This window comes from Bombina bombina, chromosome 6 (assembly GCF_027579735.1).
Source record: "Bombina bombina isolate aBomBom1 chromosome 6, aBomBom1.pri, whole genome shotgun sequence".
In the NCBI taxonomy this organism is placed as follows: domain Eukaryota; kingdom Metazoa; phylum Chordata; class Amphibia; order Anura; family Bombinatoridae; genus Bombina; species Bombina bombina.
This window is the reverse complement of record NC_069504.1, coordinates 410,057,791-410,085,337: the sequence shown is the minus strand read 5'-3', so window position 1 is coordinate 410,085,337 and position 27,547 is coordinate 410,057,791. Positions and strand designations below refer to the sequence as shown.

At 39.0% G+C, this 27,547-nt stretch overlaps 1 protein-coding gene across 1 annotated transcript in view; it reads left to right on the top strand.

The window, feature by feature from the left end:
• The window catches only part of STK32A (serine/threonine kinase 32A), a 462,487-nt gene that overhangs the window by 177,286 nt on the left and 257,654 nt on the right, over positions 1-27,547 (top strand). The window contains exon 5 of the mRNA XM_053717146.1: positions 21,725-21,898. Coding sequence (XP_053573121.1) covers positions 21,725-21,898 — 174 coding nt within the window. The remainder of the gene's footprint in view (positions 1-21,724; positions 21,899-27,547) is intronic.

The following is a 27,547-nucleotide window of genomic DNA, read 5'->3' as shown; positions in this document are numbered from 1 at the left end:
GTGTTGTGGGAGGTCAGTGGTTTAGGGGTTAATAACTTTATTATAGTGGTGACGATGTCAGGGATCATCTGAATAGAGGTTAATACATTTTATTAGTGGCGGAGATGTCGGGAGCGGCAGATTAGTGGTTAGGTTAATAACTTTAATATATTATTTGTGATGCGGGAGGGCCTCGGTTTAGGGGTTAATAGGTAGTTTATGGGTGTTAGTGTACTTGGTAACACTTTAGTAATGAGTTTTATGTAACAGTTTTGTTGCGTAAAACTCATAACTACTGCTCTCAGATGGCTGTACGGATCATGTCGTTATAGGGTGTAACGCAAGCTTTTTAGCCTAGCCACAAAACTTGTAATGGCTGCGCAATGGAAGTCCCATGAAAAAACGTAATCTTTACGAGTGTGGAACTGACGTTGCGTTACAGGCTAAAAGTCTTGCGGTACAGCTATACCAACAAGAATCGTAATGGCTGCGTTGCTGTTTTTTACTCTGAAATGACAATTTTTTAGCGTTAAAAGACGAACGCACAACTCGTAATCTACCTGAATGTTACTTTGATTCTCTTGGTATCTTTTGTTGAAAAACACTTTTATTTGATGCACAAATATTGGTTGTCACATTACAATACTATGTACATTGTTTCACTTAAAGTATTTACATATGTTACCATGAAGATTATTATATGTCTCTTCCTAGGGAAGGGGTTATCGGATATATAAGCTCACTATATTGCTCACTTTTGTTTGGTCTGATGAAGGGGACAATTTGATCCCCGAAACATCACAATAAATTGAACTTTGAAAGTCCAGCGAGTGCGGATCTGCTATTTCGTTTATATATATATATATATATATATATATATATATATATATATATATATATATATATATATATATATATATATATATATATATAACACATAGAAACACCCAGCACTCACCAGCTAGCTCACAGCTAAGATAAAATCACAACTGGAAAGGTTAGTCACCGCATCTGGCCAAATGGGAAAGCTCAGGCACCACGTCAAGGTCCTTTCCACCGCCTGAGTCCCTAACACAGCCACACCATCATGCGAGCTCACAAAGCCAAACAAACTGAGAACAAAGAAGGGGTGCACAGGTGGCTGTAATCACCCATTTCTATGTGTTGTATTACTTTTTATTTGTAATCTCCCTTGTTTCTCGCACCCATTCCGGACTGGGGTTAACTGCCTGTGGCTCGGGTGACATCACAGCTTTTTTGGAGTGCAATTTAGCACCCAGGGCTGGATGTTACTGAGTCACAGGATGTGTACCTGATCCGGTCTTGGAGTGCAGTTCCCTTCCATGTTTTGTATTTTCTATGGGTGATTACAGCCACCTGTGCACCCCTTCTTTGTTCTCAGTTTGTTTGGCTTTGTGAGCTTGCATGATGGTGTGGCTGTGTTAGGGACTCAGGCGGTGGAAAGGACCTTGACGTGGTGCCTGAGCTTTCCCATTTGGGCAGATGCGGTGACTAACCTTTCCAGTTGTGATTTTATCTTAGCTGTGAGCTAGCTTGTGAGTGCTGGGTGTTTCTATGTGTTGTATTACTTTTTATTTGTAATCTCCCTTGTTTCTTGCACCCATTCCGGACTGGGGTTAACTGCCTGTGGCTCTGGTGACATCACAGCTTTTTTGGAGTGCTATTTAGCACCCAGGGCTGGATGTTACTGAGTCACAGGATGTGTACCTGATCCGGTCTTGGAGTGCAGTTCCCTTCCATGTTTTCTATTTTCTATGGGTGATTACAGCCACCTGTGCACCCCTTCTTTGTTCTCAGTTTGTTTGGCTTTGTGAGCTTGCATGATGGTGTGGCTGTGTTAGGGACTCAGGCGGTGGAAAGGACCTTGACGTGGTGCCTGAGCTTTCCCATTTGGGCAGATGCGGTGACTAACCTTTCCAGTTGTGATTTTATCTTAGCTGTGAGCTAGCTTGTGAGTGCTGGGTGTTTCTATGTGTTGTATTACTTTTTATTTGTAATCTCCCTTGTTTCTTGCACCCATTCCGGACTAGGGTTAACTGCCTGTGGCTCTGGTGACATCACAGCTTTTTTGGAGTGCTATTTAGCACCCAGGGCTGGATGTTACTGAGTCACAGGATGTGTACCTGATCCGGTCTTGGAGTACAGTTCCCTTCCATATTTTGTATTTTCTATGGGTGATTACAGCCACCTGTGCACCCCTTCTTTGTTCTCTGTTTGTTTGGCTTTGTGAGCTCGCATGATGGTGTGGCTGTGTTAGGGACTCAGGCGGTGGAAAGGACCTTGACGTGGTGCCTGAGCTTTCCCATTTGGCCAGATGCGGTGACTAACCTTTCCAGTTGTGATTTTATCTTAGCTGTGAGCTAGCTTGTGAGTGCTGGGTGTTTCTATGTGTTGTATTACTTTTTATTTGTAATCTCCCTTGTTTCTTGCACCCATTCCGGACTAGGGTTAACTGCCTGTGGCTCTGGTGACATCACAGCTTTTTTGGAGTGCTATTTAGCACCCAGGGCTGGATGTTACTGAGTCACAGGATGTGTACCTGATCTGGTCTTGGAGTACAGTTCCCTTCCATGTTTTGTATTTTCTATGGGTGATTACAGCCACCTGTGCACCCCTTCTTTGTTCTCTGTTTGTTTGGCTTTGTGAGATCGCATGATGGTGTGGCTGTGTTAGGGACTCAGGCGGTGGAAAGGACCTTGACGTGGTGCCTGAGCTTTCCCATTTGGCCAGATGCGGTGACTAACCTTTCCAGTTGTGATTTTATCTTAGCTGTGAGCTAGCTGGTGAGTGCTGGGTGTTTCTATGTGTTGTATTACTTTTTATTTGTAATCTCCCTTGTTTCTTGCACCCATTCCGGACTGGGGTTAACTGCCTGTGGCTCTGGTGACATCACAGCTTTTTTGGAGTGCTATTTAGCACCCAGGGCTGGATGTTACTGAGTCACAGGATGTGTACCTGATCCGGTCTTGGAGTGCAGTTCCCTTCCATGTTTTGTATTTTCTATGGGTGATTACAGCCACCTGTGCACCCCTTCTTTGTTCTCAGTTTGTTTGGCTTTGTGAGCTCGCATGATGGTGTGGCTGTGTTAGGGACTCAGGCGGTGGAAAGGACCTTGACGTGGTGCCTGAGCTTTCCCATTTGGGCAGATGCGGTGACTAACCTTTCCAGTTGTGATTTTATCTTAGCTGTGAGCTAGCTGGTGAGTGCTGGGTGTTTCTATGTGTTGTATTACTTTTTATTTGTAATCTCCCTTGTTTCTTGCACCCATTCCGGACTGGGGTTAACTGCCTGTGGCTCTGGTGACATCACAGCTTTTTTGGAGTGCTATTTAGCACCCAGGGCTGGATGTTACTGAGTCACAGGATGTGTACCTTATCTGGTCTTGGAGTGCAGTTCCCTTCCATGTTTTATATATATATATATATATATATATATATATATATATATATATATATATATATATATATATATATATATATATACATACATATATACATACGTACATAGAAATACATCTTTAGCAATGTATCTGTATGTATCTCTACAGGGAGTGCAGAATTATTAGGCAAGTTGTATTTTTGAGGATTAATTTTATTATTGAACAACAACCATATTCTCAATGAACCCAAAAAACTCATTAATATCAAAGCTGAATAGTTTTGGAAGTAGTTTTTAGTTTGTTTTTAGTTATAGCTATTTTAGGGGGATATCTGTGTGTGCAGGTTACTATTACTGTGCATAATTATTAGGCAACTTAACAAAAAACAAATTTATACCCATTTCAATTATTTATTTTTACCAGTGAAACCAATATAACATCTCAACATTCACAAACATACATTTCTGACATTCAAAAACAAAACAAAAACAAATCAGTGACCAATATAGCCACCTTTCTTTGCAAGGACACTCAAAAGCCTGCCATCCATGGATTCTGTCAGTGTTTTGATCTGTTCACCATCAACATTGCGTGCAGCAGCAACCACAGCCTCCCAGACACTGTTCAGAGAGGTATACTGTTTTCCCTCCTTGTAAATCTCACATTTGATGATGGACCACAGGTTCTCAATGGGGTTCATATCAGGTGAACAAGGAGGCCATGTCATTAGATTTTCTTCTTTTATACCCTTTCTTGCCAGCCACGCTGTGGAGTACTTGGACGCGTGTGATGGAGCATTGTCCTGCATGAAAATCATGTTTTTCTTGAAGGATGCAGACTTCTTCCTGTACCACTGCTTGAAGAAGGTGTCTTCCAGAAACTGGCAGTAGGACTGGGAGTTGAGCTTGACTCCATCCTCAACCCGAAAAGGCCCCACAAGCTCATCTTTGATGATACCAGCCCAAACCAGTACTCCACCTTGCTGGCGTCTGAGTCGGACTGGAGCTCTCTGCCCTTTACCAATCCAGCCATGGGCCCATCCATCTGGCCCATCAAGACTCACTCTCATTTCATCAGTCCATAAAACCTTAGAAAAATCAGTCTTGAGATATTTCTTGGCCCAGTCTTGACGTTTCAGCTTGTGTGTCTTGTTCAGTGGTGGTCGTCTTTCAGCCTTTCTTACCTTGGCCATGTCTCTGAGTATTGCACACCTTGTGCTTTTGGGCACTCCATGATGTTGCAGCTCTGAAATATGGCCAAACTGGTGGCAAGTGGCATCTTGGCAGCTGCACACTTGACTTTTCTCAGTTCATGGGCAGTTATTTTGCGCCTTGGTTTTTCCACACGCTTCTTGCGACCCTGTTGACTATTTTGAATGAAACGCTTGATTGTTCGATGATCACGCTTCAGAAGCTTTGCAATTTTAAGAGTGCTGCATCCCTCTGCAAGATATCTCACTATTTTTGACTTTTCTGAGCCTGTCAAGTCCTTCTTTTGACCCATTTTGCCAAAGGAAAGGAAGTTGCCTAATAATTATGCACACCTGATATAGGGTGTTGATGTCATTAGACCACACCCCTTCTCATTACAGAGATGCACATAACCTAATATGCTTAATTGGTAGTAGGCTTTTGAGCCTATACAGCTTGGAGTAAGACAACATGCATAAAGAGGATGATGTGGTCAATATACTAATTTGCCTAATAATTCTGCACTCCCTGTATGTTAAAGTACTTTTCTAACACCCGAGATCTCATATCTTTGAGCCATTCTAACTTGTTTGTGCAACATTTTTTATTAAATATTTTTATCAGACAGTGTTAATATCAATGTAAGTGTACTTTGTAATATTTGTTTGAAGTGTTTTGTGCAACTTTTGTTTCAGAAAACAATTAACCACAGCTCTGAAAATGTGGTAAGGATTATACCGTTTAAACTTAACGTTTATTATTAGCGAAATTAAAAAGGCTCACAAAAAGACTATCACTTGTGCCTCACTTGTTATCTAGCCCAACGTTTATTGTACATAGTTTCTGGCCCTTCTTCCCTCTGAAAAGAACTTTCTGGAAGCAAAGCTAGCCATGGTCATACGGTATGTGCTGATTTGGTCACCCACTTAAAATCTTCCACTTAGCACTGATGTTGTGCATGATCATACAGCTGTTTTTTTCTGCTAATGTGTCTTTCAATATGGCAGCTGGTTTAATTTTTTTTCCTGGAGCTCATTAATATGTGTTATATATTCATTAGTTACTGTATATAATATTGTACTTTTCATATTTCATCAACATTTGTAAAAAAACATATTCCGGATACCCTGTTTTTTTCTGGTTTTTAAACATTTTCACTGGTTGCAACTAAGTCTATTAACGTCATGGAATACATCTGTATTTTCAGCCACTTTTTAACTTAAAGGGTCATTAAATGCAGTAGATTTGCAAATTAAATAATAGAAGTAAATTGGAATGTTGTTTAAACTTGTATTCTCTATCTGAATCAGGAAAGAACATTTTTGGTTTTCATGCCCCTTTAAATTGAGTAGTACATAGTTCAAATTTCTATCAAGGTTATTATTTTTCTTACCTACTGTATCATGTCACAGCCATCAGAAAACACAGTAGGAACTGGTACTATAAAATGTTAGCACATTTTGATAATGGAAGTTAAGCTGATTTTGTTTTGTTTTTTTAAATTGCATAGCGAATCATGAAAGTATAATTGTGAATTTACTGTCCATTCAAAATCATAACTGAGTTTCCTTTTTTTCAAACTTCTGGATAACTCTGATATTTGTCAGATCACAACAGATTAGTTTTCTTTTACAACTTTTTCTTATCTAATATTTATTCATGTAATTAAAGGGACACTCAGGTCAAATTCAATTTTCATAATTCAGATACAGCATGTCATTTTAAATAACTTTCCAATTTACTTCCATTAAAAAAAATGTGCACATTCTTTTATATTTACACTTTTTGAGTCACCAGCTCCTACTGAGCATGTGCAAAAATTCATTGACTATACGTATATGCATTTGTGATTGGCTGATTGCTATCACATGGTACAGGGGGAGTGGAAATATACATAACTTCGAAATTTGTTAGAAAAAAATCTACTACTCATTTGAATTTCAGAGTAAATGCTATTGTATTGTCTTGTTATCTTGCATTTGTTGATTATGCAAATCTACTGTGTTGACTGGTCCTTTAACTAATGAATACTTTAAAAAAATATATATGTTTATATTATAGAATTCCTATTGTCATTTAGTGGCAGCTTTATGAAATTATAAAATATATAAGGTTAGCAAATAAACCCTGTAGTCTGTAGAGGTTTTATTGTCATCTATTATTTTTTTTACCCCAATGTTGCCCATTTCTCACTTTTTAATCGAGCAATTCAGCACATTTTATTTTACACAAAGAGCCTCTCTGGGAATTTTTTGCTTCGTAGCTATTATTATTTCTACTTCACACTCTAGTTCAAGATTATGGCCCCACAGGAAATAGCAACCAGTATATGTAATGCATTTTTAAAATGTTGGATAGATATTTAACAAGAAAAAATGTATGTATCTATTTACTTGTTACTTATTTATTGTTTTGAAACAAACGTGTAGGGGCCGATTTATCATGGCCCAAATGGGGCCTAATACCCATGTTTCTGTGCGAGCCTTCAGGAAACAGGAGTTAAGAAGCAGCGCTGCTCCATAACTCGTCCGCTGCCTCTGAGCCTGTTGACATCAATCCCCCGATCGTGTACGATCGGATTGATTTACACCCCCTTGCTAGCAGCCAATTGGCCGCGAATCTGCAGGGGACAGCATTGCACAAGCAGTTCACCAGAACTGCTTGTGCAATGTTATATGCCAACAGCGTATGATGTCCGCCAGACATTGATAAATCGGCCCCATCAGATAGAGAATACAATTTTAAACCACTTTCCTACAGCGTATCATGTCCGCCAGCCATTGATAAATCGGCCCCATCAGATAGAGAATACAATTTTAAACCACTTTCCTATTACTTCTTTTATCTAAATTGCTTCATTCTCTTGGTATCCTTTGTTGAAGAAAGCAATGTACTACTAGGAGCTAGCTAAATGCACTGGGTGAGCCAATAAGAAGAGGCATAAATGTGCAGCCACCAATTACCAGCTCCTGAGTTTTCCTAGGTATCCTTTTCAACAAAGTATATCAGGAGAGAAAAAAACTAGATTTAAGTAAATTGGAATGTTGTTTAAAATTAAATGCTCTATCTAAATTGTGAAAGAAAAATGTTGGGCCTTATGCCCCTTTAACCCACATTCCAGTTATTTCAATTTGGTACACAGATATAGTTCTGTCCATCCCCAAAAATAATAGTGAGTAATTATCGCCAGGTATTTAAATGTACCGTATTTCCCTGTGGACATTTTTGTTTTTATCAGTGGACATAGTATGGAAGAAAAAGATGTTATTTAAAATGATTTTGTGAAAACACAAATTAAAAATAAAAAAACATATGTATAAGATGATACAATGTACCAGGACACTTAGGAAGACGAAAGGAAAATGAAAACCAATTTTTTTATTTTGTGTTCCAGACAGAGCATACAAGTTTTTTTAAAAAGTTCCTTATTTAATTCTAGTATCAAATTAGCTTCCTTATGGAGTGAGCTAAGCCTCCTGGTAGCACAGCCAGGGGTCTGGCAAGATGAGGATCGGGTTAGCACGCTTTCCTCTGAATTCACCCCCAGGTTTTCTATGGGGTTCAAGTCATGGGACTGGATTGGCCATGGCAAGACATTGATTTTGTGGTCAGTAAACCATTTTTGTGTTAATTTTTATGTATGTTTTGGATTATTGTCCTGCTGGAAGATCCAACCATGGCCCATTTGAAGCTTTCTGGCATAGGCAGTCAGGGGTTCATTTAATATCTGATGCCATGTATACTAACAAAATGTCCAGGTCCTCTGGCAGGTCCCAAAACATTAAAGAGCCGCCATCATATTTAACTGTGAGCATGAGGTACTTTTCCATATGGCTACCTCTCTGTGTGCGCCAAACCCACCTCTGGTGTTTATTGCCAAAAAGGATATTTTATTGGAACTTCTTAATTTTTTCCTTAATGGGGGAAATTGGCAGTTTCAATGCATTCGCTTTTTCCTTATAGCCACTTCTCATTTTGTGAAGCTATGGCGAGAAGAAGTTAGCATGAAAGCGATATCCGAATTGGCTTTTACTTGTGAGCAATCATTTTACTTTCAACTTGTAATGTGAACACTGACCCTTGTGTGTTAAAACTTTTAATTCTGGCATTTTTTTCACGATAGCGAGAGCTAAATAGCGCACCACTTGTAATCTGGCCCTATATATTAATATATATATATATATATTTAAATATGTGTGTCTATTGAGGTTGTGTCTGCAAAGTTAGTTACAGGTGAACCTGCAAGTGCACAATCTATATTTTACAGCACTTCGCTTCAGCTCCTAAGCAATATACTCTAAACTCTAAGTTTCTTCCATGATGTGTATAGAACATACAAATTTATACAACTTACCAATTTACTTCTATTATCAAATTTGCTTAATTATCTTGTTATCCTTTCCTGAAGGAACAGCATTGCACTACTGGCAGCTAGCTAAACGCATCTAGTTAGCCAATCATCAGAGACAAATGTGTGCAGGCACCAATTAGCAACTAACTCCCACTAGTGTAGGATATGTGCATTTTCTTATTTGGTCTAAGGCATACCAAGAGAACAAAGCACATCTAAAAATATAAATTAATTTAAAAGTGTCTTAAAATTGTATGCTCTGTTTGAATCATGCAAGGTTAATTTTGAGTTTCCTATCCCTTTAAAGTTAAAGGGACATGAAACTAAATATTTTTCTTTCATGATTCAGATAGAGCATACACTGTTGAACAACTTCCCACATTATGACATTTTATTAAAGGGACATGAAACCCAATTTTTTTCTTCCATGATTTAGAGACAGCATAGAATTATAAACAACTTTCTAATTTACTTCTATTATCTAATTTGCTTTATTTGTTTGATATTCTTTGCTGAAAAGCATATCTAGATATGCTTAGTAGCTGTTGATTGGTAGCTGCACATAAATGCCTCCTGTGATTGGCTCACCATGTGCATTGCTACTTCTTCATTAAAGGATATCTAAAGAATAAAGCAAATTAGATAATATAAGTAAATTGGAATGTTGTTTAAAATTGTATTCTCTACCTTAATCATGAAAGACATTTTTTGGGTAAAGTGTCCCTTTAATTCTCTTGGTATTTGAGGCAGAACTTCTAGGGTTGTAAGTGCGACTGGACCCTGAAGGTCTACTACTAGGCGGGGCAGCAGTTGCGGACAGACCCTGGAGTTCTGCTACTGCTGGGGAGTCAGTACAAAGAGCAGAGCAGTCACATGTGCAGTCATTGTTGTCAGTAGGAGATGTTGTTAGTGCCCTGATCATGTAGCTAACAGCGCGCAGCAGTGTTGTAGCCATTGTTGCAAACATTGCTGCCATGTAGTGTTCAAGAAACGTGCATAATCCTTAGCCTTCCTCAGTATGCTCTCATGGAAAGAACCTGAGTCTTAAAAAATTATAACACAAATATTAGATAAATTTGCTATAAGAAATAGAAATATTTTGGCAATTTTTTTTTTATTTGATGCTTTATCTGAATCATGAAAGTTTTTCATTTTGACCTCCAACGTTGTTACAACACAAAAAACATAGGGGTTGATCATAATCCTTTAGAAAAACGTACCAAATGTTTATGTATGAAAATTCTCATTGACTTTAATGGTGATTTTCTGTTAAAAAGTCATTAGATAAGTTATTTTAAAGGATTGTGATAAACGCCTTAATTGGAATCATAAACCAGCGTTCAGATTTAATTTTTTTATTTGTTAACATGTTTCATTGTTGAAAACCGTGTTTTGGTCATAAGGTTAACATTTTAATCAATCCTAAAATGGTTAAACAGAGTCTTGAAAATATTTTTTTAAGTTGTGAGCTAAATTGTTGAAAAAATGCTTTCAGGAGATATAGAATAAGGTTAGTGATGGCTTTTGATTATAAGTATCTGAGCAGTTAACACAGTGGGCTCCATTTATCATTCCAATTCTCCTATATTTTCTCCTAAAAGTCCTCATGAGAAATAATTCCCCTATTTATCATTCAAAAATATGCCTAAAATTGGGCAAGTTTGACTGTAAAATTCTCCTACTCTGTTCTAACTCTCCTTGGAGAACATGTTCTACAAAAAAGGGTTAAATTAGATCATTTTAGTCGTATTTCATATAGTTATCCTCATAATTCTCCTAGTTACAAATTTATCATTTATATTCTCCTGTGGAGGACTGAAAGTTCTCCTGCATTAAAGTTCTCCATAGCTACAGTGGAGAACAGCATTAGAAATCTATTCTCTACCAGTTGTAGAAGCAGTTACACAAAAAAGGGCTCTACAAGGTGCAAAATTAGCTATAACAAAGCACAATAATAACAGTTATTGGAGCGCAATAATAATTTATGATAGAGTGAAAAAAATATATATACTGGAGCGCAAAAATAATATATAACAGAGCACAAAAATGATATCTATTGGAGCATAAAAATAAGATATAAAAAAGCACTAAAATTGCAGCACAAAAACAATAAAAATGTAGATCTATTTTCTTATATGAAAGTTTGCCGAAGAGGGGCCTTAACAAAGCTACTAGGAAGGCTGTATAAAAAGGAGAGAAGGAGAGGCGCCAACCATAAAACAGTATCGTAGAGTGATCAACGGTGGATATAGATTCCTCCCCCCAGTAGTATAGTATACTCACAAGCCGGAGCGGCACAAACACAGTGCCTGTAATCGCAGATCGGGACTATTCGGGTCGCCCGACAGACACACAGGGGCCAATACACGTCACCCGATATCCTCCAATCAGCAAGTGGATTTCTCCGATAGACCAACAGTGCTATCCTGTGTAGTTCAGTATGCAGATACCGGAGGCAAAAGTTGGAGTCCAACTCAAATGGATAATTACGCAAATGTAATCAGGGGTCACAAAACAGGCAAGGGTATATAAAATCAGTATAGCTAAAGATATATATAAGGTGCGTTAGGACATAGATACCAGACTCCCCCTAAATGACAATATCCCTATAAATGTCACAAGTGGAAATAAGATAATAAAAGAGAATATAAGGGAAGCGCTAAAGGAAAGCCAAAGGTATCAAACACTTAAAATAAATAAACATTTATTAAAACATATAAATCTTACATAAAAGGGACATCTCCCCAAATAGCAATGTTAAAATATTATAAAATCAGTTCCTAAGGCGGGTAAAAAACTAGCCGGTATATTATATACACTATGTGCACTTGTATACGGCTCTATCATAAACAATAGGTACAGTGTATATACACTAATAAATCATAAGCAGTCCAAAAGAAAAAAGTTTCAGCCACCAAGCTGCCAATCAAAAAATGAAGTAGAACTGTCAGACAGATGTACTCTGAAAAATCCACAATTCTTTAAGCGAGATTGATACCCATCATTATCAGATGTATTATACGTTAGATTCTAGGCAGTTTACTTTACCCACGATCTCCTGGTCGTATAAGGTTCACCTTCCTTATTCGGTATCCTCCTCGAGTGGATCCGACTACAGTTTCTCGGCGTCTGACGTCACTGAATAGAGTTCCGGTAAAGGGAAAACAGCCGGATCTTTGCGCTTCTTGTACGCTTCACAGGTACGATTCTTTCACATCCACCCTGCACTTAGTGCTTGATGCACGCAAGGGTATAGACAAGAATAGTAGAACAGTGGGCACTAGAGTGAATATTGAAAGTTCATTCAAACCACATGCCGTGACATAGATACTCCAACTAGGAAAACAAAGTCTCAATACTATAACCCGGGTTATGATTATGAATTCCAAAAGGTGTTGTAAATTTGCATATAGATGCCAAAAATGTAGTCCTGCCAACACAACCGACGCGTTTCGCCCACTTATGGGCTTTATCAAGATCTTGATAAAGCCCATAAGTGGGCGAAACACGTCGGTTGTGTTGGCAGGACTACATTTTTGGCATCTATATGCAAATTTACAACACCTTTTGGAATTCATAATCATAACCCGGGTTATAGTATTGAGACTTTGTTTTCCTAGTTGGAGTATCTATGTCACGGCATGTGGTTTGAATGAACTTTCAATATTCACTCTAGTGCCCACTGTTCTACTATTCTTGTCTATACCCTTGCGTGCATCAAGCACTAAGTGCAGGGTGGATGTGAAAGAATCGTACCTGTGAAGCGTACAAGAAGCGCAAAGATCCGGCTGTTTTCCCTTTACCGGAACTCTATTCAGTGACGTCAGACGCCGAGAAACTGTAGTCGGATCCACTCGAGGAGGATACCGAATAAGGAAGGTGAACCTTATACGACCAGGAGATCGTGGGTAAAGTAAACTGCCTAGAATCTAACGTATAATACATCTGATAATGATGGGTATCAATCTCGCTTAAAGAATTGTGGATTTTTCAGAGTACATCTGTCTGACAGTTCTACTTCATTTTTTGATTGGCAGCTTGGTGGCTGAAACTTTTTTCTTTTGAACTGCTTATGATTTATTAGTGTATATACACTGTACCTATTGTTTATGATAGAGCCGTATACAAGTGCACATAGTATATATAATATACCGGCTAGTTTTTTACCCGCCTTAGGAACTGATTTTATAATATTTTAACATTGCTATTTGGGGAGACGTTCCTTTTATGTAAGATTTATATGTTTTAATAAATGTTTATTTATTTTAAGTGTTTGATACCTTTGGCTTTCCTTTAGCGCTTCCCTTATATTCTCTTTTATTATATAAAATCAGTGTTTTATTAATAGAAAAACAACAGCAATGCGTTTCTCGGCTGAAAGGCTGTCTCATCAGGCTGTCAGACAGCCGCGTTGCTGTTGTTTTTCTATTAATAAAACACTGATTTTATATACCCTTGCCTGTTTTGTGACCCCTGGTTACATTTGCATAATTATCCATTTGAGTTGGACTCCAACATTTGCCTCCGGTATCTGCATACTGAACTACACAGGATAGCACTGTTGGTCTATCGGAGAAATCCACTTGCTGATTGGAGGATATCGGGTGACGTGTATTAGCCCCTGTGTGTCTGTTGGGCGACCCCGAATAGTCCCGATCTGTGATTACAGGCACTGTGTTTGTGCCGCTCCGCTTGTGAGTATACCATACTACTGGGGGAGGAATCTATATCCACCGGTGATCGCTCTACGATACTGTTTTAAGGTTGGCGCCTCTCCTCCTCTCCTTTTTCTGCATCTAGGAATCCATCCGGGATTACTTTTGGGAGTGCGGCCTGAAATCATCAGCTCCGTTCTGAAGTTCAACACCCAGCACTAGCGCACCTTTATGGGGACTTTCTGATCCTTGTTTATTTTAGGAAGGCTGTATAAATATTTATATTAATTTATATATGATTGACATGGAGAATAGTTGCTTATTTATAGTGATAAATAAGGAGAAGATACTAATTTGACTGGAGAAATGTATCATTATTTCTCCTCAGCTCTCCTATGGAGAAAAACAACTTTTTTATGATAAATACGGGTGCACATGTGCGCCTCTCCATAGGCGAGCTGTGGAGAACTGATAGGAGAACAGAAAAGAGAATTCCCCAATTGATTGATAAATGGAGCCCAGTGTATACCATCACAAAATGACCATCCCAAACTTTACAGCACAGATTAGAAATTACAGGTTCCTTGCACCATTTAACATAAACCCTGTACAGAATATCTCTTGCAGTCCTAGAGATGTTGGAAATCTTCAACCTTAGCTTTATTAAGTTCCTTAATATATGTGAAAGTTTCTATCATATTAACTCTTTCCCTTCTCTCCTCTAAGTTATACATGTTAGATAATTTGATCTTTATTTGTAAGTTATATATGTTTAGACTATGTACTTGTTTAATAGCCCTCCTTTAAACAGATTCCAGTGTATTTATATCCTTTAGAATAAATGGTCCCCAGAACTGCGCACAATAATAGTGATCTGCAAAGTGGAATAAAAGCATTTCTACTCCTGTTACAAAATATATATGTCAGGGTGCCAGGAATCAGACTGAGACGAGAAGTGCAAAAATAATCACACCTTTATTAATAGCAAAAAATAATAAAAAGTCCACAAGTCAAATAACAAGCCAGGAATCAAAACCAGAGCTGGTAGTCAGACGAGCGGAGTCAGGAGCGAAAGTGAATAGTCAGACGAGCCGGAATTAGGAACAAGGAAAACAGCAGAGTCAGGAACAAGCCAGGGATCAGAACCCAGGAAGGACATCAGGCAGCCAGGTAATATACAGGAACTCTCACAAACAGGTCTGAGACAACACAAAGGCAAAGCATACTGAATAGAGGCCCTTTAAATAATAAGTGATGACATCACAATTTTGAGACTGCATCCTGTCTCACATGGATGATGCACACCAGTCTGGCCATAAAAGTGCAGGAATTGAGCAGCACCCCCCACAATGCGCCATAGTCAGGAAAAGAGGTGAGTAAAATGGCTGCCAGCAGCACATGGCAAACACAACAGGGAAAAAACCCTTACAGTACCCTCCCCTCAACGACCCCTCCCCTGCGGGAGGACAAAAGGCTTATTGGGGAAACGGGCATGGAAGGCACGGAGGAGGGCAGGAGCATGAACATCAGAGGAGGGACCCCAAGAACGCTCCTCCGGACCGTAGCCCCTCCAAATACTGTACACGGCCCCTGGACATACGAGAGTCAATAATGCTGCTGACCTCATATTCCTCATAGTTGTCAACAAAGATAGGATGAAGACGAAGCAACACAGTGGTAAACCATTTACAAACCAATGGTTTCAAGAGGGAGACATGAAAAACATTGGAGATGCGCATAGCAGGAGGAAGGTCAAGAGCGTAGGCCACAGGATTAACCCGTTGGAGTATTCGAAAAGGACCAACATAACAGGGAGCCAATTTATTGGAAGGCACACGAAGGTTCACGTTGCGGGAGGACAGCCAAACTCTCTCACCAACCTGGTAGGAAGGTGCGGGCAGACGTCTACGATCAGCCTGGAACTTTTGGCGCTGCATAGAACGATGTAGGCAATCCTGAATCTGCACTCACGTGGAACGGAGTTGCCAGAGATGCTCCTCCAAAGCCGGAATACCCTGAGACATGAATTAATCGTGCAACAAGGATGGTTGATAATCCCCCATGAATGGGGATATCTTGGAGGAAGCATTAATAGCACTATTACGAGCAAACTCTGCCCAAGATAACAGTTCAGACCAATTATTGTGGTGATATGAGACATAGCAATGGAGGAACTGTTCCAGAGCTTGATTAGACTGTTTCGCAGCCCCATTGGATTGAGGGTAATATGCTGAGGAAAAGGAAAGCTGGATCCCCATTTGAGCACAAAAGGAACGCCAAAATCTGTAGACAAACTGGCTACCCCGGTCCGACACTATCTCCTTGGGAAACCCATGTAAACGGAAGACCTCCCGGGCAAAAATTGAAGCAAGCTCCTGAGCGGTAGGCAGCTTCATCAAGGGAATGCAATGTGACATTTTAGAAAAATGGTCAACCACCATAAGGATAACAGTATTGCCATTGGAAACAGGGAGCACAACAATGAAGTCAATGGAAAGATGTGTCCAAGGACGCTCACCATTAGCAATAGGTTGAAGAAGACCCACAGGAAGACGTCGAGGAGTCTTATTCTGTGCACAAACTGAGCAGGAGGCAACATACGCAGCAACATCAGAACGAAGACCTGGCCACCAGAATTGTTGAGTGACAGACCAAATCATTTGGTTCTTGCCTGGGTGACCTGCGGCTTTAGGATAGTGGTAAGTGTGCAAAAGTTTAGTTCGAAGATTCTCCGGAACAAAACACTTACCACTAGGTTTCTCAGAAGGTGCATTGGTTTGTGCAGCCAGGATCTCCTCCCCCAAGGGAGAAGTCAAATTAGTACGTATGGTAGCCAAAATATGGTCAGGAGGTATAACAGGAGTAGGTACAGACTCCTCCTTGGACAGAGGTGAAAATTGTCGAGAGAGGGCATCAGCCCTAACATTCATACTACCAGGCAGGTAGGAGACCACATAATTAAACTGAGACAAAAATAGCGCCCATATGGCCTGTCGGGGCAACAAACATTTTGCTTCAGATAGATAAGTTAAATTCTTGTGGTCAGTAAGAATGAGCACTGGCATGCTAGTACCCTCGAGAAGATGCCTCCATTCCTTAAGTGCCAAAATTATGGCCAGTAATTCCCTGTCGCCAATTTCATAATTGCACTCCGCTGGAGACAATTTCTTAGAGAAGAAACCACACGGATGCAAGGAACCGTCAGGCGTAGGACATTGAGACAAGAGGGCACCTACTCCAGTCTGAGACGCATCGACCTCAAGAACAAAAGGCAGGACAGGGTTAGGATGAGCCAGAACTGGAGCGGCAGCAAATGCAGTCTTAAGACTATCAAAGGCCTTAATGGCAGTAGGTCACCAATGGAGTGGATCATTCTCTTTACGGGTCATGTCTGTGATAGGTTTGACCAAAGAAGAAAAGTTTATAAAAAACTTTTTATAGTAATTGGCGAACCCCAAAAAACGTTGAATAGACCGAAGACCAACTGGCCGAGGCCACTGCAGAACTGCAGATAACTTGTCAGGATCCATGGAGAACCCTGCAACGGAGATAACATAACCTAGGAAGGTTACTTGAGTCTGATGGCACTCACATTTCTCGAGTTTACAAAATAGGCCGTTCTCACGTAGTCTCTGAAGAACCCGTGTAACATCAGAATGATGAACCTCAAGTGTGGGTGAGTGTATGAGGATGTCGTCTAAGTACACCACAACACACTGTTGCAACATATCTCATAGGACATTATTAATAAGTTCCTGAAAAACAGCAGGAGCATTACATAGGCCAAAGGGTATTACAAGATACTCATAATGCCCGCTCCTGGTGTTAAATGCTGTTTTCCATTCGTGGCCCTCCTTAATCCTAACGAGATTGTACGCTCCTCTCAAATCAAGTTTAGTAAAGACCATAGCTCCCTTGAGGCGGTCAAAGAGTTCCGTCATAAGCGGAATAGGGTAAGCATTCTTAATGGTAAGACGAAAAAGACCCCTATAATCGACACATGGTCTTAACAAGCCACCCTTTTTCTTCACAAAGAAGAAGCCAGCCCCTGCAGGAGAGCAGGATTTGCGGATGATTCCCCACGACAGAGCATCGGCAACATACTCCTCCATAGCACAATTCTCTGCAACAGACAGAGGGTACACCCGGCCCAGAGGAGGAATGGCTCTGGGTTGCAGGTGTATGGCACAATCGTAAGACCGGTGAGGAGGCAACATACGGGCACGCACCTTGTCAAACACGTCTAGGAAGTCTTGGTACTCCTCTGGCAATTGAGAAACCGAAGAAGTGCACAAGACTTTTACTGGTTTCCGAAGACAAGTGGAAATACATTGCAGGGACCACGACAAAATTTCGGACCTGCGCCAGTCGAGAGCTTTTGGAGCCAGGGATAACCCAGAACAACCGGAAAATGCAGAGAGTTTATCACCTGCAACTGGAGGGTTTCAAAATGGAGAGACCCAACAGCCATGGACAACGGAGCAGTTTCGTAACGAGTGCGGGCTGAAGGGGCCTGCCATCAATGGCCTCAATAGCAAGCGGAACGGACCAAGGCAAAACAGGAATGGAGTGCTTTGATACAAAAGCACTGTCAATGAAATAGCCCACAGCACCAGAGTCAACAAGAGCCTGAGTGACTATGGAGGAGTCCACCCAGGAAAGGACAACCGTGACCAAAGGTTTCTCTTTAAGCGGTTCCGGGGACAAGGATAAACCACCCAAGGTCTGCCCCCGACAGGACCTTAGGTGTGAGCGTTTCCCGCCGTGTAGGACAAGACTTCAAAAGGTGGCCCTGTAACCCACAATAGAGACAGAGCCCCTCCCTCCTCCTAAAGCCCTCTCCACCGCGGAGAGACGCGTGAATCCCAGCTGCATCGGCTCAGCAGTACCTGGTGACTCGGGACCAGGAGGCATGGGAGGAGAGGGAGGCATGGGTGGGAACAAACATGTAGGAGACAACGGAACAGGAGGCTTCAGCAAGCGCTCCTTGAAAGAGGGCCTCTCTCTGAGTCTGATGTCAATTAGGATAAAAAAAAATACCAATGCCTCAAGATCCTCTGGTAAATCTCTGGCAGCAACTTCGTCTTTAATCGCATCAGAGAGCCCATGAAAGAAGGCGGCAACAAGGGCTTCATTGTTCCAACCTACCTCTGCAGCAAGCGTATGGAACTTAATAGCATACTGAGCAACAGATCTTGTACCTTGCAGAATGGACATGAGTCGTTTAGCATCAGAGGAGGAGCGAGCCGGAACATCAAATACCCTTCGAAAGGAGGCCACAAATTCAGGGTAATTTGAAATCACAGGTTTATTAGTCTACCACAAGGGATTAGCCCAGACAAGAGCTGTGTCAGAGAGTAACGAGATGAGAAATCCCACCTTAGCTCTGTCCGAGGGAAACGCCTGAGGTAACATCTCAAAGTAAATGCCCACCTGGTTCAAAAACCCTCTGCACTGAATAGGATCGCCTCCATATCGCTGAGGTAGAGGTGCAGAACCAGACATGCTCCTGGTAGGCATAGGTGCAGCAGCGAAAACAGGAGCAGCCATAACGTGTGGGACACTTTGGTCCAAATGTGCAGTGCGAGTCAGCAGGGTCTGCAGGGCTAGTGCAAATTGATCCAAGCATGGATTATTAGCACCATCAGGATTCATGGCCTTTGCGTAATGTCAGGGTGCCAGGAATCAGACTGAGACGAGAAGTGCAAAAATAATCACACCTTTATTAATAGCAAAAAATAATAAAAATAATAAAAAGTCCACAAGTCAAATAACAAGCCAGGAATCAAAACAAGGGCTGGTAGTCAGACGAGCCGAGTCAGGAGCCAAAGCAAATAGTCAGACAAGCCGGAATCAGGAACAAGGAAAACAACAGAGTCAGGAACAAGCCAGGGATCAGGAACCAGGAAGGACGTCAGGCAGCCAGGTAATACACAGGAACTCTCAGAAACAGGTCTGAGACAACGCAGAGGCAAAGCATACTGAACAGAGGCCCTTTAAATAATAAAGTGATGACATCACAATTCTGAGACTGCATCCTGTCTCACATGGATGATGCACACCAGTCTGGCCATAAAAGGAAGTGCAGGAATTGAGCAGCATCCCCCACAATGCACCATAGTCAGGAAGAGAGGTCAGTAAAATGGCTGCCAGCAGCACATGGCAAACACAACAGGGAAAAAACCCGGACAATCTACCAATACATCCAAGTATTCTACATGCATTACTTGCTGCAATACTGTATTTTTTGTTATCAATTTTAAGTCAATAACATTTGCCATTGTGTCTGTAATTAACCTTTGGATCTTTTTTCCTAAATGCATAATTTTGTACTTTGTTATGTTGAACATTACACTCTAGTCATTTGTCCAATCCTCCAATTTTTTATATCACTTTCTTTTGATCCAGCCACCTGGAACATCATCTTTATAGACATTTTTGTATCATTTGCAAACAGACATACATTCCCCTGTAGCCGTTTTTCTGATACCCCTGATAAATAAGTTAAAGAGAACAGGCCCTAGAACTGACCTCTGAGGAACACCACTAGTAGTCTAATACTATTCTGAAACATTGAAAGGCTACTGCTGGTCTAACACCTTGGTTACATAGTATAAAGAAAAATCACAAACAATTGAATTTCAGTGTAATTTATTACTTTTATTTTAATACATTTTTAAAAATGTATTTAAATTACGGTACTATTCTTTTTTTTAAGTTCATGCATCCTTATTACAGAAATATACAGAAAATTATACAGTAATAGGTCATATTATCATAATTGTCTCTGCTCTGTTTGTTATATATATAAACTTACATTATGTAGAGATTTTGGCTTTTTTCTCTCTCTTTTTTTTTTATTAATTATGTAATTCTTACCTCAACTCATAACCCTCTGATATTCACGTTTTTTTTAAATCTATTATTATGTTGTAAGGTTTCAGTGATACCTCATTCCACCATGCTATACATATTAAGATAATTCATGTTTTACATTTATTTATGTAGACTATAATTCGTGTTAAAAGCCCTACATTGAATGGCTCATAATTGAAGTATAATTTTATGGAATAGAAGTTTCTAGAACTGAATCCCATTACCCTTGGAAATTTCTGACTATTGGCCTGTCAAGAGGCATTAGTGCTACTGCTGCTAATGCATTTTGTATACAACCAAACATCCTGCTGGCTTTTCTTGTTCCTTTGCTACAATACTCTGCCATCTTTATTTTGTGAGAAATACAAAGCACATAAGTATTTGTGTTCTACACCCATTGTCAATGATGTTTCATTAAGTCTAAAGGGTTTTGGTTCTTAAATGCATTTTCACTTTGAGGAAGGCTTAAACAATACATCCATGTCTAGATGACCGAGTCTCAGCAACACTCAAAAATTTTTAAAATACTGTATTTCACAAAACTTTTTTTTTCCCCCATGGATTTTGTTTCATCAGATTTGATAAATACACTGTATGTATGTATGTATGTATGGTTTATGATCTAATGATAAATGTCAGACAATAATGCTTGTTGTTTTCAAGACCTCCATTTTTGCGCCATCAATTCCTGGATAGCTTTATATACATCAGATCTATAACAAGGGATTACATAGGAACAGATTGCATTTTATTGATCTCCATTTGTCTCACAGTTGATAACTATGACATTATATTAACATCCAAAATCTATTGCTTTGGTGAAGTACTAGGTTTGCTTTATCCCAAGTATAAAAAATCCAGATCCATTTTTTTCAAAATATATAACCAGAATACCAGTCTGCTCACACGCTATATCAAAATTCTGGCTCTAAACCAGAGGTCATCATAAGTACCAGAAATAGGATAGCTAAAATTGAAATACAAAACCAACAGGACAATCACTCGTATATACATAGGTTAAGTATCAAATCGGTGTTAGCACACTTCCCTCTTTGGTGTTCACTGTCAGCCACGGTTCTCCCAAACCGTGTGTAATGGAAAGATATGTATTAAAATTGGCAGCGCTGTGTCAATTTAAGGTATCAAAGCTGTCCACGTCCTCTATAGATGAGATTCCATCTGAACACGTACTGAAAAAAATATGTTGTTTATCAAGATTAGTTATTAATTCCAAGGATTAACTTTTAACAAACCTTTGGTGCATAATTTTTAGGTATTCTTTTCAAGATGAAGAGGACATGTTCATGGTCGTAGATCTTCTTCTTGGTGGGGATTTGAGGTATCACCTACAGCAGAATATGCGTTTTACAGAGGCATCAGTTAAACTTTTTATTTGTGAACTGGCATTGGCCCTCGACTATCTTCAAAGCAAATACATAATCCACAGGTAAGTTGGTTTGCCTACATCAAAGTATGTATTCTACTCAATTACCTGAGAAAATTGTAGTACAGGTTACATTTTTTTAAACATTAGGTCTTTGGTGATATAGGTTCCATCACACTGTTTATGAATTACATGTATGTTTATATTATGTATGTGTATAATTGTATTTGGTTAATCATGAAACAATTTTTTTGATACTGGGCAAAATGTAGGCTGTTGAATGATGATTTTTTTGGGGTTTTGCATCATTACAAGTACTTTCTAATGCATTATAAACCATATTCTGTTGAGGTTTAGATAATATTCTATAGCTTATTTTTCCAAAATAGTTTTTTTCATATGTTTGTTTATGATGATGATGATGGATATAGGTCAGAGTGTACTTTTTTTTATTGGTAGGGGCCCTAGAGGTGAGGGGGTACATATGGGTGTGTGCAAATTGTAGCCAAAAGTGCAGTGGCAGGTAAGGGTGCTATGGCATTGGAGGAGGCAGAGATTATGTTTCAGAGGGCAGACTTGGCATTGGATTTGTTGTGAAGGTTAATTTGGGTGGGATAGGCTCTTGACGTACTAGTAAATTTAATATATCAGGGAAAAAAGTTTTTAACTGGCATTTTAGTGCAGAATATGTTCAAACAGATATTCGTTTCTCTCATTACATGTTTTTAAAACAAGTGCTGATGTCTAAATGTGTTTTGATTATGTGATCTATAATATCAAATAGTTGTATCATTTTCAAGAGTAAATGGACCACTATTGACAGCTATGTGCGTATGCCACTCCTTATGTGCTTACTGTCTGTATCTTGTTCAAGAGTACCAATATATTTCAGCTCCTGAGTGTGGCAGGTATTTCAGCTCCTGAGTGTGGCAGGTAAGGGTGCTATGGCATTGGAGGAGGCAGAGATTATGTTTCAGAGGGCAGACATTTTCAAGAGTACATGGACCACTATTGACAGCTATGTGCGTATGCCACTCCTTATGTGCTTACTGTCTGTATCTTGTTCAAGAGTACCAATATATTTCAGCTCCTGAGTGTGGCAGGTATTTCAGCTCCTGAGTGTGGCAGGTAAGGGTGCTATGGCATTGGAGGAGGCAGAGATTATGTTTCAGAGGGCAGACATTTTCAAGAGTACATGGACCACTATTGACAGCTATGTGCGTATGCCACTCCTTATGTGCTTACTGTCTGTATCTTGTTCAAGAGTACCAATATATTTCAGCTCCTGAGTGTGGCAGGTATTTCAGCTCCTGAGTGTGGCAGGTAAGGGTGCTATGGCATTGGAGGAGGCAGAGATTATGTTTCAGAGGGCAGACTTGGCATTGGATTTGTTGTGGGGGTTAATTTGGGTGGGATAGGCTCTTGACGTACTAGTAAATTTAATATATCTGGGAAAAAAGTTTTTAACTGGCATTTTAGTGCAGAATATGTTCAAACAGATATTCGTTTCTCTCATTACATGTTTTTAAAACAAGTGCTGATGTCTAAATGTGTTTTTATTATGTGATCTATAATATCAAATAGTTGTATCATTTTCAAGAGTACATGGACCACTATTGACAGCTATGTGCGTATGCAACTCCTTATGTGCTTACTGTCTGTATCTTGTTCAAGAGTACCAATATATTTCAGCTCCTGAGTGTGATTTAATTATGTGTTTAATCAATTTGACACAGACATATATAATAATACACTGCTCTAACAAATTAAAGCATTTTATTATTAGACTAAAATGTCTCTGTAAAGGACAAAACACCCAAGCCTCTTTCTTAACCAATAATAGTAATTATGATATAACTTAATCTGTGTACATGCTTTGGCAGAAAATAAATATTGCAATTTGTGTTGTGAATATGTAATCTCCATTTCTGTTCTTGAGGAGAAATTATGAATAAAATAAAAAAATAATTTTATAAAACACATTTGATGGCTAACATTAGTTACAGACGTGTTCTGAAAATTCCATTTACCTAATTTGCTGACTTAAGTCATCCACGAGAAAGCTGACTGTACAGAAATTAATCGTGGCTTTGTAAATGACAAAGATGAGTTCATATCTTTCTATTACAGGCCACAGCTCTGTTAAAATACTGTACTGTAACTCTATGCATTCTGCTCACGTAAAAAAATAAGAAGTAATTAGATAATCACTGCCAGCATTTTTATTGGCTAACATGTGACTTTACCATGTGATATCATGGTAGAAGTTGAAACTGTTTCAGATACTGTTGAAATATAATTGGCAACTTTCTTTAAAGCGAGATGAAACCCAAACATTTAAAAATAGTTTCCAATTTACTTCTATATTCAAATTTGTTTCGCTCCCATGATATTCTGTGTTGAAGAGATACCTATGTAGCGCTACATAGCAGGAAATAATGCTGCCATCTAGTACTCTTGCAAATGGATAACATTCTTGCAACACTGCTGCCATATGGTGCGCCAGAAATGAGCCGGCTCCTAAGCATATGCCCCTGCTATTCAACAAACGATACCAAGAGAACAAAGAAAAATTGATAATAGAAGTAAATTAGAAAGTTGTTTAAAATCACATGCTCTATATGACTCTGAATTCCTATCCCTTTAACTGTAAAATATTGTGCAGGAGAGACATGCAATCAGTCACATTGGTGGGATTAAGATACATACTAATTTACATCACTATTCATATTTCATTAGTGTTATAGCTACACAGCTATGTAGCTATAGTTTACATGAGAGTTGAATATTATATGAACATTAAAGCATATATACGTTGATTGGAGTAGCCGTGTTAGTCCAGTGATTTACATAACAAAATAACAAGAGTATTGCATTGTGCAATGATATTTTTTTATTGGACTAACTATATAACTATATAACTATATAACTATAGTTAGTCTGATAAAAAAGTATCATTGCTCAATGCAATACTCATATATATATATATATATATATATATATATATATATATATATATATATATATATATATATATATATATATATATATACATAAGAAATTAATTACTGTATTGCAAACAATCTTTAGCAAACATTGCATGTTTTGCAGGGCATGGACACACCCCTTGACACATCTCTTAAAGTATTTTCTATTTCATCTCCTTTGCTTCAGCCAGTTATGGACAGGTAAACATTAGCACCTGCTCGTATAAAGCAAATACAGTGCAGCATGTAAGATAGTCAAGGTTCCGAATTCAATCATACAATCCATGCTTTCTTGGACAGTGTAAAACTCAAATTTTCACATTTAATGTATAAGAAAAGCTAGCAAAATAAATAATAAAAATGCAGTGTGTGTAATTAAACCTTTTAGGGGGAAATCACATTTTTACTTTAATGACCATTTAAATGCTGACTTTAAGATTTGTCTAACTTTGGAATGGATTCATTAGTTTGATTAAACCTTGGCAATTTTGTTATCCAGATAACTATAAATCTGAAGTAGATCAGTGCAGGATTTGAAAGGAATAACATAGGGAAAACTACATCAAACACTGACAGATCATCATGAAATTTCGCAGAGAATTAGACTGTATAGGTGACTAGTAGGTCCCCATTTTGTAATGAGACAAGGTTCCAAGCCAGGAAATCTGTCATCGCTTCTTAGGGCCAAACGATGCAGCAGTCACTAGCTACAGTTATCATTGTACATATATTTCCTTATGCAGCACCAGGATGATTTGAATCCACCAGCTCTGAGTTAGTGGAAGACTTACATGAACTTTTAGAGACAGTGGTTTGATAAATGGGGCCTAAAGGGTTCAATATTATTATCTTGTCTTAAAAAAAATGTTCATTAATTCATTTCTGATGCATGAAGGTTCATATTAGAGTCATAAGTGTATTTACTGCACATGCACGCTGATGGGACTTTCAGTAATGGACTGACATAACTTTTATATTGTAGTATTGGTTATATCAGTCAATTGTAGAGATGTGCATTAGTTTTTGGTTAATTTTTTTGCACCCTGCAATTATTTTGTGAATGCTATTTATTGCGTTGGTGGAAACAAAATTGTTGCGCTAGCACAATGACTAGCAAAGGCACAAAATAATTAATCAATTTACCCATCTCAGTATTACTCCCTAACTGCTACAACCCCATCACAGAAAAAAAACTACACTGTTAACCTATAAGCTGCCGAAACCACCATAACAAAAAAATCCTACACTGTTAACTCCTAAGCCACCACAACCCTCATTGCAAAACAAACCTATGCTATGAACCCCTAAACCTACACAAACCCATACGATAAACACTTCTATGCTATTACCACCTGGATGCAAATGGCAAATGAAGGATTCTTCCACCACCCTGCCATTTTCGGAATCCACCTTATTGCAGCGTAGGCAAACGAAGCCTTAAGAAAAAAAACACCCAGCAGCCCACACTAAATATTTACGAAAAAACATGTAACCGTTTGCACAAAATTACAAAAAAACACGTAACCGCACAAAAAAACAAAAAATCCTAACCACCCGCACGAAAAAACCTAATCGCCCACATGAAGTATAACAAACACCTAAACTGCCAACCCCCACATTGCAAAATAATTAACCACTAATCCGCAAATTAAACAATGAAATAACATAATTAAGATATTAACCCCTAAGCTGCCAACTCCCTACATCGCAATAAACCTAATTAACCTATTAACCCCTAAGCCGCCAAACCCCCACTTCGCAATAAACCTAATTAACCTATTAACTTCTAAACCGCCAACCCCCCTGCAATGCAAATAACTTATTTAATTACTAAGCCCCCTAACCTAATACCCCCTAAATTACCCCAATTACATAAAATAAAAAAATACTGTTACAATTAAAATAAAAAACATTAATTTAAAAATAAAACCTAACATTAAAATACTAAAAATTATTCTAAAATTACAAAAAATAAAAAAGTCTAAAATTACAGAAAAAAATAAACAAAATGATCAAAAATAAAAAAAATTAAACCTAATCCCTATGAAAAAAAGCCCCCCCCCCAAAAAATAAAAATACCACCTTATCTAAACTAAACTACCAATAGCCCATAAAAGGGCCTTTTGTAGGGCATTGCCCTAAGTTAAACAGCTTTTACATGTAAAAAATACTAAGTCCCACCCTAACAGTAAAACCCCACCCACCAAACCCCCCAAAATAAAAAAAACTAACACTAAAAAACTAAACTACCCATTGCCCCAAAAGGGGCATTTGTGGGCATTGCCCTTAAAAGGACATTTAGCTCTTTTATGCCTTTAAAAGGGCAATCAGCTCTTTTACAGCCCCAAAAAAAATATATCTAAAAAAAAAGCCACCCCAAAAAATAAAAAAAAACACCTAAGTCTAACCCCCAAATAGATATTCACCATTCCTGAAGTCCGGAGGAGAAGGTCTTCTTCCCAGCAGTGAAGTCTTCTTGGAGGCGGCGACATCTTTTTCCAGCACAGGGACCTCTTCTAGCTTCATCCAGTACCAAGGCGACGCGATGCGGAGCGTAGGTGACCGCGGAACAGGACCGGCAACCGAGGAGCCATCCAGCATGGAGATCCTCTTCGTACAATCACCGCCGCACACTGAGGATTGAATGCAAGGTACCCGTTTAAAAATGGGGTACCTTGTATTCCTATTGACTGAAATTTTGAAGTCAGCCAATAGGATGAACACT